This window comes from Pagrus pagrus (genome assembly GCF_965226575.1).
Source record: "Pagrus pagrus genome assembly, chromosome: 12".
Taxonomy (NCBI): Eukaryota; Metazoa; Chordata; class Actinopteri; order Spariformes; family Sparidae; genus Pagrus; species Pagrus pagrus.
This window is the reverse complement of record NC_140196.1, coordinates 16,880,812-16,898,551: the sequence shown is the minus strand read 5'-3', so window position 1 is coordinate 16,898,551 and position 17,740 is coordinate 16,880,812. Positions and strand designations below refer to the sequence as shown.

The 17,740-nt window shown below is 41.1% G+C and overlaps 1 protein-coding gene across 1 annotated transcript in view; it reads left to right on the top strand.

Moving 5' to 3' along the window:
* The window catches only part of mtcl1 (microtubule crosslinking factor 1), a 73,876-nt gene extending 65,185 nt beyond the window's left edge, over positions 1–8,691 (top strand). Inside the window, 3 exon segments of the mRNA XM_084368620.1 lie at positions 7,395–7,589; positions 7,592–7,637; positions 7,640–8,691. Coding sequence (XP_084224746.1) covers positions 7,395–7,589; positions 7,592–7,637; positions 7,640–7,686 — 288 coding nt within the window. The 3' untranslated portion in view covers positions 7,687–8,691.
* The last annotated feature ends 9,049 nt before the right edge of the window (positions 8,692–17,740 follow it).

The following is a 17,740-nucleotide window of genomic DNA, read 5'->3' as shown; positions in this document are numbered from 1 at the left end:
AAAGTGACTGAAATATCTAAAATAATACCTACGATACAGCACTTAGAATAATAGTAAGGTTTCATCACATTGAGGGAAAAAATCCTTAAACCCAGTGTTGCCGTGAAGCGGTCCTGCTCACTGATTCGAGTTAGCTACGTGATTATTGACTAAACTTTATCGCTTCGCATCCTATCATCCAACCCTGGTTTGGTTTATTTGTAGCTGTTCATATCTAATGTTAGGTAATCTCCAACACTATCCGGCTGGCCTGTTTAAATCAAGGTCAGCGTTCCCCTTGTGTTTTTCCCGGTCTAAAGTGAATGGGTGTGTGTTTACTGCTGCCTGCGTGGTCTGCAAGCTGAATTATTTCTCCTGGTCAACCTCTCTATCTTTTGATATGCCAGACATATTTTCCTCTTTGCCCGATTTTACCGATTAACATTTCCCGCTCTATCTTCCCTCCTCCTCCCCCCTCTCTCCTCCCCTCTGGGCTCTATCTCTCCCTCCTCCTCCCTGTCCACTGTGCTCTGATCCAGAACCACACTGTCATACTAACAACTCCTTGGGGACTCTAACTCTGCTTGTCTCCGTGATGTAAGTTCCTCTTCCTCCTCCTCTTCCTCTACGACCTTTGGCGGTTGGTTCACCAGCCACACGGACCTCTCACCTCACGCCCTGCAGACCTCCCCCCCCCTCCCCCTCCTCACCCTCTTCATTAATGCATGCTTCACAGGACAGCAGAGTGACAGTGTGTGAAGCCATCGGAGTGGTGTCAAAAGTTGTGCGACGGCCATCCATCTGTTTCTACGTGTAAATGCACGCATGCTCAGTTTCTTTTGTAGAGAACATCTGTTTTTTTAAAGGACCATAATGGTGTTTTTGCATGTTTTAGCCCATTAACCATAAATCACATCTACTGATTTCCAAACCATACCTTTTATAGATGACTTTAATTAAATATTCTGATAGCTTGGTATGAAAATCAACTTTAGGAGATGAGCATAAGAAAGATTTAATCAGTTACTGCGAATATTTATTAAACTGTGTTTGTGTCAGTGAGGTCCATCACAGCTGAGAGCAGGACAGCTGAATAAGCTGTCGACAGATGTTCAAACATATAAGCTGTGTCTTAAAACATTGATTCATCCACCTTTCATTCCTATACACCGGATTTCAGAGCAAAGTTAGTTAAGAACAGCTAACTTTGGCAACCGGCACTGAAAGAAGCTTGCTCCTAGCCCCAGAAGTCACTAGATGAAGTTGTACAATCATTTTAATTGTGATTTCCTCACATTCATTTTAATGAATTACAACAAACAACAGTGTAATATGTTTGAATATATTTCTCACATTTTCACTGCTGATCTGAAGAAGTCACTAACTGTAGCAAGAAGTTGCCAAGTTGGCAACACTGAGCCAGCATGTGTTAGCTTAGCTGACTACAAGCTAACATAGGCAGCTGTCAATAGCCATGGCTAGTCCTTAGAGGCAAACCTGAAAGACATAAGTGAACAACAGTTTTGTAAACTAATATGTTTGTTTTTTTGTCTCGACAGTGCACGGGGTAAGATAAAGCTGCATTGTGTGATCATTTCACCTGCATTCAGGGATTAATTCTAGATAAACAACACTACAGAATGGCAGACATAGTACAGACGACTTATATTTCAGGCACAGCTAACATCTGAGTTGATGTTTATTACCAGCAAACGTAGGCTGCTAGTTCTTTGAGACAAACCTGAAAGAAAAACAGTAAGCTATCAATATATGAAGTATGAATCCTGCTCTCTAGTGTGTGATGGCGATCTGTAATGGAGTACATTAATCTAAATCTGTTTTCAAGTTTCAGCGAGTTGATTTTCATATCATAAAGAAACTAAATGAAACCAGTTTGGCGACAATATAAATTCTATAATTTGATATAAATGTGATAAATCCTGCAAAACTGCCGGTATGGTCCTTTGAAACAAACTCACAAACTCAGTTCATGTGACTCAAAGAGTCATCAGATTGTGTCTCGATTACTGATCACATTGAATTTTGGTAAACCAAAATGTGAACCAGTAAACATGACTCACGAGAAGACGACTCTTTTGGACGTTTCACACATTCCTCAGCGCAGGTTGTTTGTTGTCTTTGGGGACCTGTACGACTCTTATCTGGATACTTCTAACATGTGTTTCTAGCAGGTCCTCCTCTCTGTGTCACCATGTGTGCGACTGGATGGACTGAGATGTTTTCTTGTGATGTTTCACTTTTTCACTCTTTTCTTTCCTCTTCCCCTTAACCATTTCCTCTCACACTAACAAGTCCTTCAAAGACTAACTGAAGAAGACAGCTGCTAACACTCATCACTTTCTTCACTATATTACCTGTCGGGGTTGTGTTTGATGCCTGGTGGATATTAACTGGTTACTCTGGTCCATTTTGCATGATCAAAAGGAAAAATCCACCATCAGATACTCTTTACACTGTTACACAACATATTACAGTGGATTTCTATGATGAGTGCAGGTATTCAGTTTTCTTCAGCCTCCTCCACCTACTTGAAATTCAGGTAGTAATTTTCCTACATTAGACGAAATACCTTTGAAAAACAAAATATGCAGACAAAATGTCTAAACCTTTGGCTTTTTTATGTGGGAGGCAAGAGCAAAGAGTTTCTTTGGACTGAGAAAAACTTGAAATGTGAGTGACGGTTTATTACAGTAGTTTGTTAAAGCTAAAGTCCAAATTTAAAGACAAACAATATAAAAACGTGGTTATTAAGACAAGGATAATGTGAATTTTCAAAATGCTGCAGGAGGAGGTGACATTGGGTTCTGTTGCCAATTAAGTCTTAAGATGTGTAGTCTGAACACTCGATGCTGGCGGCATTGTTTACATACCTCCTCCCGTGATTTGTTTGTACATGGAGAGACAAAAGGCTCCAATGTCAGTGTTCATTAGCCTGCAAATAGACGGCATAGAATGAAATATCCTTGAGAACTTTAAAGTCTGCACAATGTAAGCGTAACTAAACAAGTTTCATTGTTGATTGATGAGATCAGAGCAGAAAAAGCTCTTCTGTCAGAACTTTCTGTCATCGTCGCCAACATTCACTTTTTTTAGTTCAGTTCGATTCAAATTGGCTTCATCGGCACTGAATTTCAAGAACAATATTAGCAAAGCATGAAAGAACAAAAGTCCAAATATTTTAACAGCAAACAAGAACAGCAGTATGAACATCAGAAAACATGTTAAGCTACAAAAGGCAACAATGCACCACCTTAGCACATAGCAAGCGTAGTTTTACAGCAGTTCTGCATGTAGTTTGTCCCAGGGGTGTTGCCATACCTACCTACAGTCTGGCTATGTTTAAGCGCAAAAAAACAATCGGTGAGAGTTGGAAAAGACCCTGGTTTGGCTTAAAATACCTGCTTCTGTCACAACGACCGCGGCTGGAAAATGTCCCAGTGTCTTATCCCGTCCATGCCCACAAATGTTGAAACGCGGTCTTGAACAGGGGTCTCTGGCCTGGCAGCCATTTAACGCAGCTGTCATGTCACTGCTATCCCCTCCACCTCCCGACATGAGAGCCAGCTCATATTCATTTAATATGAACGTGACATGACACGTATTGTAGAACTATTATAGATACATATGTAGCATAAATAACATAAATGTTACAGGAACAGTTGAAGAGAGGTCAGTCTAGAGGGAAAGACTCATCCGACCTGACATTTTACAGTGATCTTCATTTATTTTATTTTATCGTATTTGTTTATTTGACAGGGAAGATGCTCCTTGATCATGAGAAAAGAAGAACAGTGCATTCTTATGTGATGTCTGTGGCCAAAACTAACACCACAAGACATAAATGTTTTTGGATTTTCCACCGTAGCTGCACTGAAATCTTGCTGTCTACATCTGGCAAAGTATTCACGGTGAATGGAAAAACAAAATGTGCCCGCAGATGCAATCAAATGATCTGTGTCAAAGTGTTTGAAGGTGGATTTCTCCTTTTAGGTTGCAGCTACTGAGAAGTCAGGGTTGATGTGAAGTTGTTTACGTTGCTGTCTCCAGTAGCCGCTCCTGTACACTGACTTCCTGTACACATTACTGCTGCATGATCTGTGGCATTGTGTGATCTGATGTATTAGCATCACATGGGAAATCTTGTATTAACTCACAAGCCGTCCATTAAACAACCACTTGTGTGTGTTTCTGGTGTGTACACAGTCCATCACTTGTCTTCATAAACAAATTATTCATCGATGGAGACGCCGCCCATCCGTCTCTGCGACTCGTTTCCGCCTGTTCAGCAGGTTGTGTGACAAATCACTCTCTTTCCACCCGTATGACTTATTTTTTCCTTCAGTTCATCCTCTCTCACGCCACCGCAGCCTCAATGTATTTTTAGCAGAACTAGATTGTTGCTTTGCGGGCTCGATGTCCCACCATCCTTCAGCCGAAATCTAACGCCTGGAGATGAGCTATTTATAAATCAGGCCAGTGGTGTGATGTCCCGGTGTGATCGTTCACCCAATCACACTCTGACATCATTCTGAGGGGGGACGAAACTCACCCACAGACACTTTCTCTCTTCTTGTCGCCCTCTTTTCCTAATTTTTACTCTGTCATCCAGGGGACAGATGCATAAAAGTCATTTCAACAGCATTATACACTGTAAATCCATGTTTGGACATAAACTAGGACAGTCTGTCCTTCACGTGACTCAAGCAAAGTCTCTTTACACACCTGTATGTGTTCTGGGCAATGACTGTAAATAAAGATGAACGACGTGTCTCCACTCCCTCCCACTGTAGAAAAATGAAGCTAAAATATCTTGGATTCAGGCGCTGCCATCTTGGCTGGTGACATAATTTGGAGTCATATCCCCCCGACTCAATCTGGAGTCACGGTTAACTGTCAATCCTAACATAACATTCACTTTTTATGGCGTAAAAAACTAATTAAAACCAAATTTATTAGAAGAAAGAACACTTGAACGTGCGTCATCGTATCAAGAACAGATACCTGCCAACATCAGGCTGTAAAAAAGAGGGAGATTTTCTGGGTGACAGCTAATGCCCCGATGCAAAATGACTTTTCAGTGGTTACAGAAGCGATCAAAAGAGGACAAGCAATTGAGAGAGGAGACAAGACAGTCTCACATCAAGTTCAATGAAACGTGGAAGCGTATTTCTTCTTCTGGAGACCCGTTTTATTCATTTTATCCATTATCCAGTAAAGATGTAGAGATGGAGATGGAAACATTCCCATGTGTATGTTTTGTTCACATCGTTGCACAATTCATGAGATCATATCCATTATAATGTGGGGTTAATTACTATAAACGAGGAACTTTCACTTATTTTCAGCCGCCAAGTTTATTTGGTTCTCAGGATATTCGGCGTTATTCAGCGTCAAGTCGGTTAAATCAGAGCTTTCTGAAAAGTCTGAGTCATTACGACTCTAATAGAGTGAATGAATGTGACATAAGCCTTGTTGTTCACCATTATTCTCATGTTGTCTCCACTGTTCTCCAGTTAATCACAAGCTTCTTTGAGTTGTGTGGTTTTATTTGTTTCACAAGGTTGTGATTGCTAAATGTGGGATTTTTTTAATTGATTTCTATATCCTGCCTGTGATTGATTATCTCAATCAGTGACAGTAAAAAGGTGTGCATCACTAGGTCTTTTAATCATCGAGTGATTGAGCACCGTCAAGGCGTGGACTGACGGGTGAAACTGTGAAACTCCCCTAAAGTCTGGGAACACTGTGTGTGTGTGTGTGTGTGTGTGTGTGCGTGTGTGTCCAAAGGTAAATGTGAGTGTCAGCAGTTAACTAGTCCATCCTAAATGACTGTTTTTGTTTGTGTATTATTTGCACGCCTGCACCTGTTTAGCTGACCCCATGCTTACCTGAGCAGATGGTAAGTTGCAGTTAGGTGAGGCTGAGGAATCTAAACGCCTGTCGCTGCGAGGCTGTGGACTTGATTGGCTAATTTTACTTACTAACTTGGTTTTGTTGAGGTTTGTTTTTGTTTTCAGTTTCATCCACGGTTGTTGCTTCGCTCACCATCCCTTCATATGAGCTATCAGCACTACATCCATTTAAATCTCTCTCTAATCCTCTGACCCTCATTTCATAAATGAGGTGAACAGAACATTAGAAATACATCTGAGCATCATGCAGCCTCAAATGTTACCCTTAACTATTGATTTGGTGGTTTGGTCAAAAGATGTAAATGTATATGCAACTCTGATTTTCACCCCAAAATCATACAGTATATACATACTATTTGTTTATCCATCTAGATTGTTTTGTTGGAAGTTGCAGAGTTTTGGAAATATCAGCTGTACAGATGTCTGTCTTTTCTCAAGTAGAGTGGAACTAGATGGCACTCGGCTTGTAAAACTCAACAGCGATGTCTCTTTCTAGAAATCATGACCTGGTTAGTCAAGATAATCCACAGACCTTGTTGTGAGCAGTTTCATTTAGGAACTACTTTCTTTCACGAACCACAGCCGCCAACCTTATCAAGACACAGAAGGGAGTTGCACGCCCCCAAGAAGAGCGCCGGGCTGTGACGCCAACTTTCGTAGTGGTCCACATAGCGTCTTTTTGAAATTGTTCCCAATGTGTGAGCATCTTCGGCACCCTGTGTCTTATTTCCAAGCGCTCCAATCTCAACTTTTCAGAAAGGTGCTGGTGACGTCCCTGCTGCTCCCTTTTTCCTGGCCTAGGTGATACTATTCACCATATGTTTGTCTCCTATGGATCATGTCATGCACACACATCCTCCTTGCTCTGATGTCCCGAGTAAAAAACGAACCGCAAAGGGAGAGTGTCGATGGTACTGCGGTGGTTGTCAAGATATTGTTGTCATAGAGACAAGATGCATGTGCAGGGTTTTTTCTCTCAGCGCACAAACGCTTCATCTCAGTGCTCCTAAATGTTTGCATCCCGTCCATGAGTAGATGCACGCTTGCTTCTGCATGGTGACACGGTTGGCAGGTGTGGTTTGTGTCTACAAACCTCTGACTTAATAACAGTAGAGTACAGTGACCTGCTTGATCTAGACAGTTCCTTCTTGACCTTTGAAACAGCAGTTCAACAATCTTAACTCAAGGTCCACTTACTGGTTTGACATAGAGCTTTCGGCCATATGACACAATCCTCATCAGGATGTACTGCAGCATTAGCTTGCGCAGGTGTACCTACGCCCACTGGCTCTCCACTATTATAAAATGATGCTCGTAGCGGAAGATCATCCACTTTATTTTTCATCATGTATCCATCCCCCCCCTGCTCATTCTTCCCTCACTTTCTTTCATGTATGTTTATCAGTTTAAATCACTTCCTGTTTCTTTCGGCGCCGACCCGTTGCTCTCCCCTCCTCTCTGACAGCTCCTTGTCATTGGCAGGACTTGCCTCGCTCTCCAGTGGCTCCACCCCTGGACTCCTGCTTCCTGAGACCGGCCCGCCCGGCCAACCGGCGACCCCCCTCGCGCTGGGCCGCGCGCTCCCCCTCCTCCTCCCCAAAGTGGAGCGAGGGCACGAAGAGGAGGTTCACCTTCCCTCCGCCGGGACACCGGAGGACCATCCTGGAGGGCGAGGAGCCAGCGTGAGGCCGTCCTCTACCTCCTCTCACCCTCCTCCACCTCAGCCTAAAAGACCCAGTACCTCAGAGACCCCCCCTCCCCCTCTCAAACCTAGAGACTCCAAAGAGACGGAGCCTGACGGTGGGGGGGGGGTCGCGATCCACCCAGTAGCACCAGCTGACCATCGAGGAACCAGAAGAACCTGGAATGTACTGTAATATCATCAAAAAAGACATTAAACTACATTTCCATAAGAGGTGCCTGCACACACTTGAGTTTCTCATCACCCCACATGTGTGTATATATGTATTTCATACATATATGTATGTTTCAGTCACAATTCTGAACCTGTCGGTCAGCTGTTGCATATGAAGTTTACACCATTTTTTTTTTTCTCATCTGTTTACACTTTTCTTTTTCTACATAAAACGTCTTTTATGTTTTACGTCCTGCATCAATTCAAGCTGTTTTTCAACACCTTCACGTTTGTGTTGCCGGCCTTTCAAGCTTTTCTTTTTAGTTTTCAAGGAGAGGAGAGACAACACAAGCAAGCAAGCAAACAAACAAACAAAAAAACGACTTCTGCTTCATCAGGTCTGAAGCGGAGACACATGATGTCATTTCTGATGTAGTGTATTTGTACGTTGGGATGAATGTCTGGCTCTGTAAACGTGTAGACGATGGGTGACAACAAACTGAATAACCTTATGCATATTTGGAAGGCAGTTGTACAAATACCAGTCCAATATTTGCATGCCTTTTGAACACTAGCACTTTAGTGCATGTACATACGAGCTCTAGTCTTTTGTGATCACTCGGCTCCGCTGTGGGGAAAAAAAATGTTGTGATGGGAACTCTTGAGCTGTCGTTTTTTTGTTGTCACATGATTTGCATTGACTAAAATAAGAAGAATTTTTAAGTAAATTATTGTACCTACAGGCTGTCTTTGTACAGTTGTTACTATTGGATATGAATTACTTTTTTCTTTTGACAGGAAAAAGGGATTGTGGGGGGAAAAAATATGAATGTTTTAAATGAAAAGTCTATGTCAAAAAGTCTAACGATCTATAGTCTTATGTAAATAGTAAATGGTAATAAACATGAATGTGTATTTACAAGACCTCCTCCTCCTCTTCTGTGTGTGTGTGCGTGTGTGTGTATGTGTGTGTTATATTTCTCTCTATAAGGTTAGATACAGCCCATGATTACATGCTCTTCTTTCATTAGACCTGAGTTTGTGCTCTTGGCAGAGACTGATCCTGAACCGTGTGTGTGTGTGTGTGTGTGTGTGTGTGTGTGTGTGTGTGTGTGTGTGTGTGTGTGTGTGTGTGTGTGTGTGTGTGTGTGTGTGTGTGTGTGGATTACAGTTGCAGACCACAGGATTACAGAGGGTCAGGGGGGACAGACACACAGAGAGAACGTGAATAAGAAGATTGTGTCCTCCCAGAAGTCAAATCCTCTTGCATCATGGTCATACATGGGCCACCTTACTCATGTTACTCAGCTTGTCACGCGAGATAAAGACCAGTCATATACAACTAGTCTAGTTTTTTCTTTCAAATGTCTCGTATTTTTGCCATTTCTTAACATGCCCATAGTTGTATCTATATATAGCGCTATTTTATATATTACTTTTGGATTTGTAAGCCAACATTCTGAGGTATCTGCCTCTAAAACTCACCACACAAGAAGACCTTTTTCACAGCGGACATCTTAACTTGTCACACAGCTGTCACTTATAACATTAGCAATCGTTCTGTTCTATTCAAGTGTCCCAGTCTTAATTTGTAAGGTAACAAGTAACTATACCAGTAAAATCATAAAGCACAGAACATGAAAAAACTCAAAAGTACCTGATCATTTGAATTTAGGGACAGTACTTGAGTAAATCAACTTAGTTACACCACGGACTAGAGTTAAATAAGTAACTTGTTTTTTCAAATCTAGGTGAATTAATCCTTTAATAGAATAACAAATCTAAAACACGTGAATGTTTAAAGTGCTGCAGCCTCATGAGTGTGATGCTGCCGCCTGCTAATAGAGACAAATACCACACATTTCTTGCTCTGCTCTGCTCGTTTTCAGCTTTTCACATCCGAGCGGAAAATACAGCACGAAGAATTAAACCTGTAAATTTAAAACGGTTCTTCTTCCACCGGACGACTCTGAGCTTTTATTGGCTCCGAGGGAGCGGAGCTGATTGTATGAGAGAGGAAGAGAGGGAGTGATAAAGAGGGAGAGGCAGAGAGCTGAGGGCCTCTGTATACCTTTCACAGAGTTATAACGATGAATAATTAATGCGGCCCAGCTGCACGCTGGGAGCTGCTGATGGCACTGAGCGGGTCAGCGGAGGGAAGAAGAAGAAGATGCTCTGCTTTTACTTCCATCCGCCCTGAGAGAAACCCACCGCTGCTGAATAATTTACACCAACCCTGAAGGCCTCGCACACACACACACACACACTGCTACTCTCTAAACACTGACTCTGCTTTAACGCCTTATGTCAGCTGCAGCAAGAAGTGTGTGACCTCTGTGAAATAGAAGTCACGCCCAAATACAGTAGATATCCTGAAGCAAACACGGAGAAGGACAAGTCTGCTTTCAATTTAACGTGTGACATTTTCAGAAAGTAAAGTTTCTGCAGGTGGTATTCATGATAGATGTCTAAAAACAAACCTCTGCTGCAGTTTATGTGAGGAGGCTTTAAGCTTTCAGCCTCTGAGGTGTTGAAACAGTCTGCTGGAGGACCCAGGGGCTCTCAAAGTGTTTATATTTTTAAGACTTAACTTGTGTTTTTTCACAATTGGATTTTTATCTTTTGATGCTTTTCTTTCATTTTAAAATGTTGCATTGTTTGATTTTTTTTTTTTTTTTCTTTTGCTTATTGTGAACAAAACCTGTGAAAAGACCAAAACAAACAATAAATCAATCCTTCTGTTCTTCCATTCGTTCCTACTGAGGATGTACATCTTTAAAAAGGGGTCACAAATATATAATAGGTGCAGTCGCAGGATGTCCAAAGTTGACACGTCATGTGAAAACCTTTTGGCATGTTTCTCTCTGTTGTCAGTCTGCTGGTCATTCCCCCTCCTGTCGGGTCAGACTGCGCCGTCCTCTCCCCTTCTCATCACCATCTCCACACCCACCTGCACACCTGTTCTCAATCCCCTCACCAGCTCTCCAGTACAAATACCACTCCTTTCAGCAGCTTGTCTCTTGTGTCATCCCAGCTGTTGTGTTCCAGCCTTTCTGAATCGTTTTTGTGCCTTTGTGGTTGTGCTTCTTTGATTTTTGTTTCCTGATTGCAGTTTCCTTATAACTTGTGACAGAGGAGTTGCCTTGAAAAATATTGAACAGACTCTGAGTGTTTGGATCCAACATTGTGAAATATACAAAGGCTAAAGAAAGCTCAACACGCTGCAAAACACTTCTAGTCTCCAGAACAGCTCCTCTGTGTCGAAACTCCATCTCTATCTGTACAACTATGGCCTACCTGGCATATATGTTTCTTAATTTGCTTGTGTTTAATTAGTCATTGTTTTTTTTAAAGCTCTGTATGTGGTGTCACATGGGCGAAGATGCCTTCCTACTGTCTTCTCCTAAGTAAAGCAGTGTGTTGACTTCTCTCAGATGCCCTAAAAATGAGTTGCAGGATGGTTGAATCCCTGTTAAGAATATAAATGCACAATAGTAATTACCAAAAAAAATAAATAGATAAATAAATAATTTAAAAAATGACCTTCTTTGTTTGGCCCCCAGTCTCATCACATGGTCCCATCTTCATTTTTTTTTTTTCAATAGAATTAAAAAAGTTCTCTTATCTGACAATACGTGCTGGTAAGTGTTGGCATTGAAAACCACAGATATTTTGAAACTCAACGTCTCTTTATGTTTCGGGGTTTAATGTCACGTTCACACCAGGCTCTGGTTGGGTGGTCAGGTTCAGTGTTGTAAAAAGTACCCAAAAGACATAAAGTCAAAATATTGAGTCAGTTTTAGCATTGATTACGTTGTGATGTCTTCTGGTTTCCAAAGATAGAAAGTAACTACTACATGTACATTTACTCAAGTAGTGCGATTAAGTCATTCTGTGGTAACAATCGCACATCCACAGTTACTTTAGTTACATGTACTCAACAGTGTTGTAAAAAGTACCCAAAAGTCATACTTGAAATATTGTGTTAAAATATGATTTTGGTAGAAGTGAAAGTCACCCATATGAACTGTACCTGAGTTAAAGTCTTAAGTATCTGATGTTAAATGTACTTTAGTATTTTAGTAAGTACAATTAAAAGTAAATTATACATACAGTATATATTTAAATGTATACCGTACTATTGGTCAAGTGATTATTATCAGATCTGTTATTCAGCGTTTTTCTGATCACTCGAATCAGCATTTCATTCATCTGATTAATCAAAATAAATAAATGTAACTTTGCGTTGCTTTGGCTCTGATGCAGCATGTAATCTGCAAAGTAACTAGTAACTAAACTTATGAAAAGTGGAGTGAAAAGTATAATATTTGGAAACACTCAAAAACAAACACTCAAGTAAAGTACAAGTACCTCAAAATTGTACTTAAGTAAGAGTAAATGTACTTAGTTACACTCTTACATCACTGGTTAGGCTTAGGCACAGAAACCACTTGGCTAGGGTTCGGAAAAGATCATGTTTTGGCTTAAAATGCCAATTTTGTTGCCACAAATACAGCTCGGCAATGTTCCGCAGTCTTCTTAAAAATGTTGGTTCATCTTCTCCTCCTCCTCATAAGTCAGCTGCAGGTATTGGGGGAATGTTGAAAAGTAACATATCTGTGGTTTACAGAAACATACAGTGCCAACATTTTATTCTGGCATTGCTGCTACAAAATAAAGCGCTGACATCCCATGACTATCTTTGTTGACTGATAAAAGGATTTTCGGTTTAATGCCACCTCCTCCTCTTCATGGATTGAAAGTGCATCAGACCACCACTCAGTATTTGCACACTGGCATAACAACAGGATTACATTTGTGGCGTAACCTCACAGTTTATTCCATGTCTGAAATTACACACTATTGCACAAAGTCATCTAAACTGATTAAAACTGATTAATTAAATGATAAGAGAAACAAAAGGGGCGTCAGGACAGCTGCTGGATGTTTGTTTGGACACTCAGTGACAAATATCTGATGATCCAGACTGATTAATTTGTCTTTGACAGGACACACCACTTATCTAAAGTCACATAGTCTTATAAAAAAGTTTCAGTGAAAACTTTCTGATGGGTCACTGCATCGTCTTCACTGCTTTGATCATGTCGAGACAGCACCAACAGTTTAAAATCCAAAAACGCTGATCCATGAATAAATCAAAACTGCAGGACGCTTTGTGCAAACTAAATTTCACTGTTAGGAAAAAGTCTAACGGAATAATAATCAATATTAATTTGTTTTATTTCTCGCCAAAAACGAGGTGACGAACATTTCGGATATCCTTTTGAAGTAAACCATGATTACCTCACCTTCCTCAGCATTAACTCACCTCTGCAAATGAGGCTGCGTTTGAATATCTGCTCTGACATTCGACTGTGATTGAGAAAGATAAAAAGAGCGTTGTTTTCCTCTCCAGCTCTGATGAATAATGCAGCGGCGGCTGTCTGGGCGTCCCTGTCAGATTGTTTAGAGCAGTTTCCCCTCGTGTTCCCAAATCTGTGTGTGTTTGACTAAACAGATGAGACGAGCCCCTTGTTTCTTCCCTTGCCTTGTTCTGAGGAGATTGCAGCTGCTGTCTGAGGAATCAGCTGACAGATAAAGCTGAAGTCCAGTGGGTATCACACCAATCTGCGGTCACCATAAGGGTAGACAGATGTGTCTTTTGCAGATAGATTGGTTTGTTTAAAAGCAGAAGAAGGCAGCATTTTTATCTAGAAGTCTACCTTTTTATCAAACTAATGACAAAGGGAGACTCCAGCTGGGACGAGTCTCATAAGGACTCTGTCACCACCAACATTCACCAAAACAAAGCTACCAAAAGTCTCTCCTAAACACAATCATTACCTCCAAACCAACCACAATACGATAACATCCAGGTCATAAGAAGGAGAAGTTTTTTAAAGGTTGGTTGGTTTCACAAAAAAGACTAATTAGGAATCATTAGAAGTCATAAACTTACAACTCGCTTCACAGCAAAACAACATAGCAGCATTCTCTTAAACAGCTGAAGTAGATAAGGACTTGTCTTAAAATATTTTTAAAGGTTTATAATGACTCCATCGACCTCATTCAGCATATTCCAAGTCTCTGGAAGCCGAGATATCCCAAATCGTTTTGAAAAAGACGATTTTTACACCGATATTTACAAAATTAAAAGTTAGGTTAATCTGCACTCTAATTGTCCGTAGGTGTAAACGTCAGCCCTGTGATGAACTGCCGACTTACCCAGGGTGTACCCGCAGTTGCCCCATCAGCTGGGATCGGTTCGAGCCCCTCGTGACCCTGAAAAGGAGAAGTGGTTACAGATAATCGATGGATGGATGATATTTACACCCCCAATGAGCAGTCGAGCTCATGCACCCATTTCAGACAGGATGTGTGCTCACGCTTTTAGCTAAGAAGCTACAGTGAAAATTTCGGCTTTAAAAAGGTTGAAAATAATGTTTTTTTCAAATCAATTTGGGATCCTGGGGCTTCCAGAGACTTGCATCATGCGTCAAGCTGTATGAAGCCACTTTATGTTTTCTTACAGTTGTTTTCATCAAGTCTCCATCTACTTCAGTGGTTCAGTTGAATGCTGCAACTCTGCTTATGAAGCTCCAGAAATGTTTTGTGGACTACAAAACTTCATCCCACTTTCTATCAGTGTAAGGATGATTAGATAATGTCTGAATTTTCATTTTTGGGTGAGCTGTTCCTTTACCTCAGATAGTTGAGGCAGCGATTGAACTTAGATTTTTAAGCTGAAACAGCCTAAAATCACTTATATCTGCCAGGAGGAGACGCAGTCAAATTGATTCTTCACAACTTAGCCACCCAGTTATCTCTAATAACTGTATTTATTAACCTTTTTAAACAGCAGTTGTAACAACTTGTGCACCTCTATAAAGTAAACCTTACTAGAAATTGAACCAAAATGTCCTCTGAATAGTGAATGAATCACTGCCTTTGTTCACTGTTTAAGTGTATTAACAGTCACGTAAAAAAGCTATCAGGGCAGTTAAATAACAGCATGTACAGTCTGACATGGATAAAGACGCATTTGAATCAATTTTACTGGACTGCCCTCATTCTCCATGTGTCCCGCTGACAGAATTAACCTTTCCGTGGCTCCACGCTGCCTCGTCCAGCATGCAATCTGTCAAAAATTGGACCCCAAATTGCACATGCCTGCAGCTGTGTGCAAAGGCCTCAGACAGACAATGAGTGGCACAATGGGCCTGGCTGTGCCATTAGCTGAGAGGTTGTCATGCCAACTACACAAAAAGCCCCACGCTCGACGCGAGCAAAAGGTTTGGCCGCGAGGAGAATTCATATTGAGTGAGAGCTTTGCCTGGAGGCCCTTCACTTCTCCTCACTTTCTGTTACATCATTATTCATGTGAGAAAAAAAAAAGTACGTCCTCTTCCGGAGGCTCCCGTCAAGGGCCGCAGACCGGAGGGGCGGCAGTGTGTTCAAGCTGGGGAAACCGCGTGGCAGAGGCTGGGTGTCAAGTTTTTTTTTATTTTGGTGGAGGCTTTTAGCTCCACAAGAAATGCACTATTGTACGAGTAAACAGACAGCCCCATTGTGCTGAGGAGTGTGACAGCCGCTTGAACCCTGAACCAAACCAGCAGGACCGTCGCTCAGGCTGGCATGAAATCAGAAACAATATGTCAAGCAAGGAAAACATTTTAGAGAATGTGAAAACCAGCTGAACGAGGGATAAGACATGTGGCAAAAATATGGAAATCAGTAGAGGAGGAAGCACTCAGATCCTTTACTCAAGTAAATGCTCCAATACACCAATCTGCAAATGCTGCAGCACAAGTAAAATCAGTAAAATGTTCTGAAAGGGGAACATCGGTTATATGCATCAAAGTATGTTTACAGGCCTTGAGGAGTACTGCTGAATATGTGAAACTGAAGTTGTCTAAAGCCTTTTGTGGCTAAAGACTATATTTCAGCTGGTAGATGTCAGTTTTTGAAAAAAATGACAATTTCATAGTTTTGGAGAGCTCGATTAAAGGTGCTTGTTCTGCAGAAAAATGACCCCTGTGACTTTTTTTAGTTTCTATGGCGTATATTACATACAGCCTACGTGCAACTATAAGTCAGCCTTAACTCCACACCTTCAGATTATTCTTATTTTAAAACTGGTAGCCACAATCAACACTGAGTGGATGATTGTGTCAAACAAGTACAGACTTTCACTCAGGAGACCGCTGTACATGTCCAGTGTGAAGGGATACGTCAATTGTGAGTTATTTTATCTTACTAACATAGTTAATTGACGTTATGGATACTACGTTACTGAAGTCATACGAGTAACATAGTTATTTTCATCCAAATCACAATATTTTTCTAAACCTAACAAAGTCGTTTTCTTGTCTAAACTTGACCAAAAGGCAAGTAATGGACAAAATTCTGGTGTTCCTGTCGCTGTAGCAGTCATGTTGTTTTGGGGAACAGTTATATTTTTATTTTTTAATATTTACAGAAGTATAAAGCAGCATGAAATGCAATTGGGAATACTCAAATTATACAAGACATGTGCCACATTTATTGAGCTCTGTTTCATATTAAAACTTGCCACACGACCAGTACAAGTTTAATATGTTGGCTGAACTTTGACCTTTGATTGAACCCTACCAGGTCCTCTCAAAGCCTCTCCTCCAACATACAGTGCCACCATCTCAAATACACGTCACGTACACTTATAAACGTCCAGCGGGCTTCAAGTTCAGTTGGACCATCTGTCTTTCTTTTGAAGAGCAAAAACAAAAAGACGCCATTCATTTGGTGCCTCCTTGATTCCCCTTTTGTCTGTGTAATTTGCTTTGGACGTGCCCAGTCTCTCTCTCTCTCTCTCACACACACACACACACACACACACACAGCGCTCACATCTTTGTATCACTCACAGTGGGGCTCTGCGGCAGCACAGGCTGGGATGTATAGCCGTGAAACCTCCAGGTCCCACAGCATCTGAGGCTGAGTCTCTCTCTCTCTCTGAGTCTGTGAGATTCCACATCAAAAACAATGACAAGGGATTTTGGACCGTTATCCTCCGGCGGCTCGGGGTCGAGGAACGATGGAGAGGAGTTACAAGCTTCACACACAATTATGCTCTGCTTTTCCTTGCAGATCAAGATAGAAACATGTAAAAATTCTCTCTGTGTTCCATATGTGTTGTAAATATATTGAATTACGTTGAATTTAATTCATTCAGAATAAGGGCCAGTGTTACCAAATATTATTCAGTTCCAAAATAACAGTCTAATTAACAAAACTGTAATATCTACATCACGTCAAAGGGCGACAACAAAGATATCTGTCGTCCATATCAGCCTCAGATATCAGTCCAACGCACACAGCGTTTATTTGTAACTGAATTAAGGGGATTAAATTTCACAAAGTCGGCCTTTAACGCGTCGGTGGCTGAAGGAGGAGCTGGTTCATGCTGACGGAGCACACCTGACAAAATGTCAGTCAGCTGGATTTTGACAAGCAGCGTTTGACTGATGACATTAAGGCACAGAATGAATTATTAATAAATCACTTCTGCATCTTTAAGATCTTGTTTTTGTGGCTGTCCTTGGATAAATCTATAAGTTTCTTTCCCTTGTTTCCATGTTGTTAAACTATTGAGGATTTTTGTTGATATGTTGGCTATTTGTAGGCATGTTAGCGTTTCAAACTGGCTCTTGTGTGCATGTGTGTGCTTCTGTTACCTTCAAGGATAAGTTCACACAGATATTAAAATCTATTCAATATCTTCTCACCCCCATGTCGATGGAAAGTGGGTTGAAGTTTTGTTGTCCACAAAACATTTCTGGAGCTTCACAGCAAAACAACGTTGCAGCATTCTATAAACAACTGAAGTAGATGGGGACTTGTTTCATATCGTAAAAAAAACAACAGAAAAAACATAAAATGGCTTGTTCAGCATAACCCAAGTCTCTGGAAGCCCCGAGATCTCAAATTGATTTGA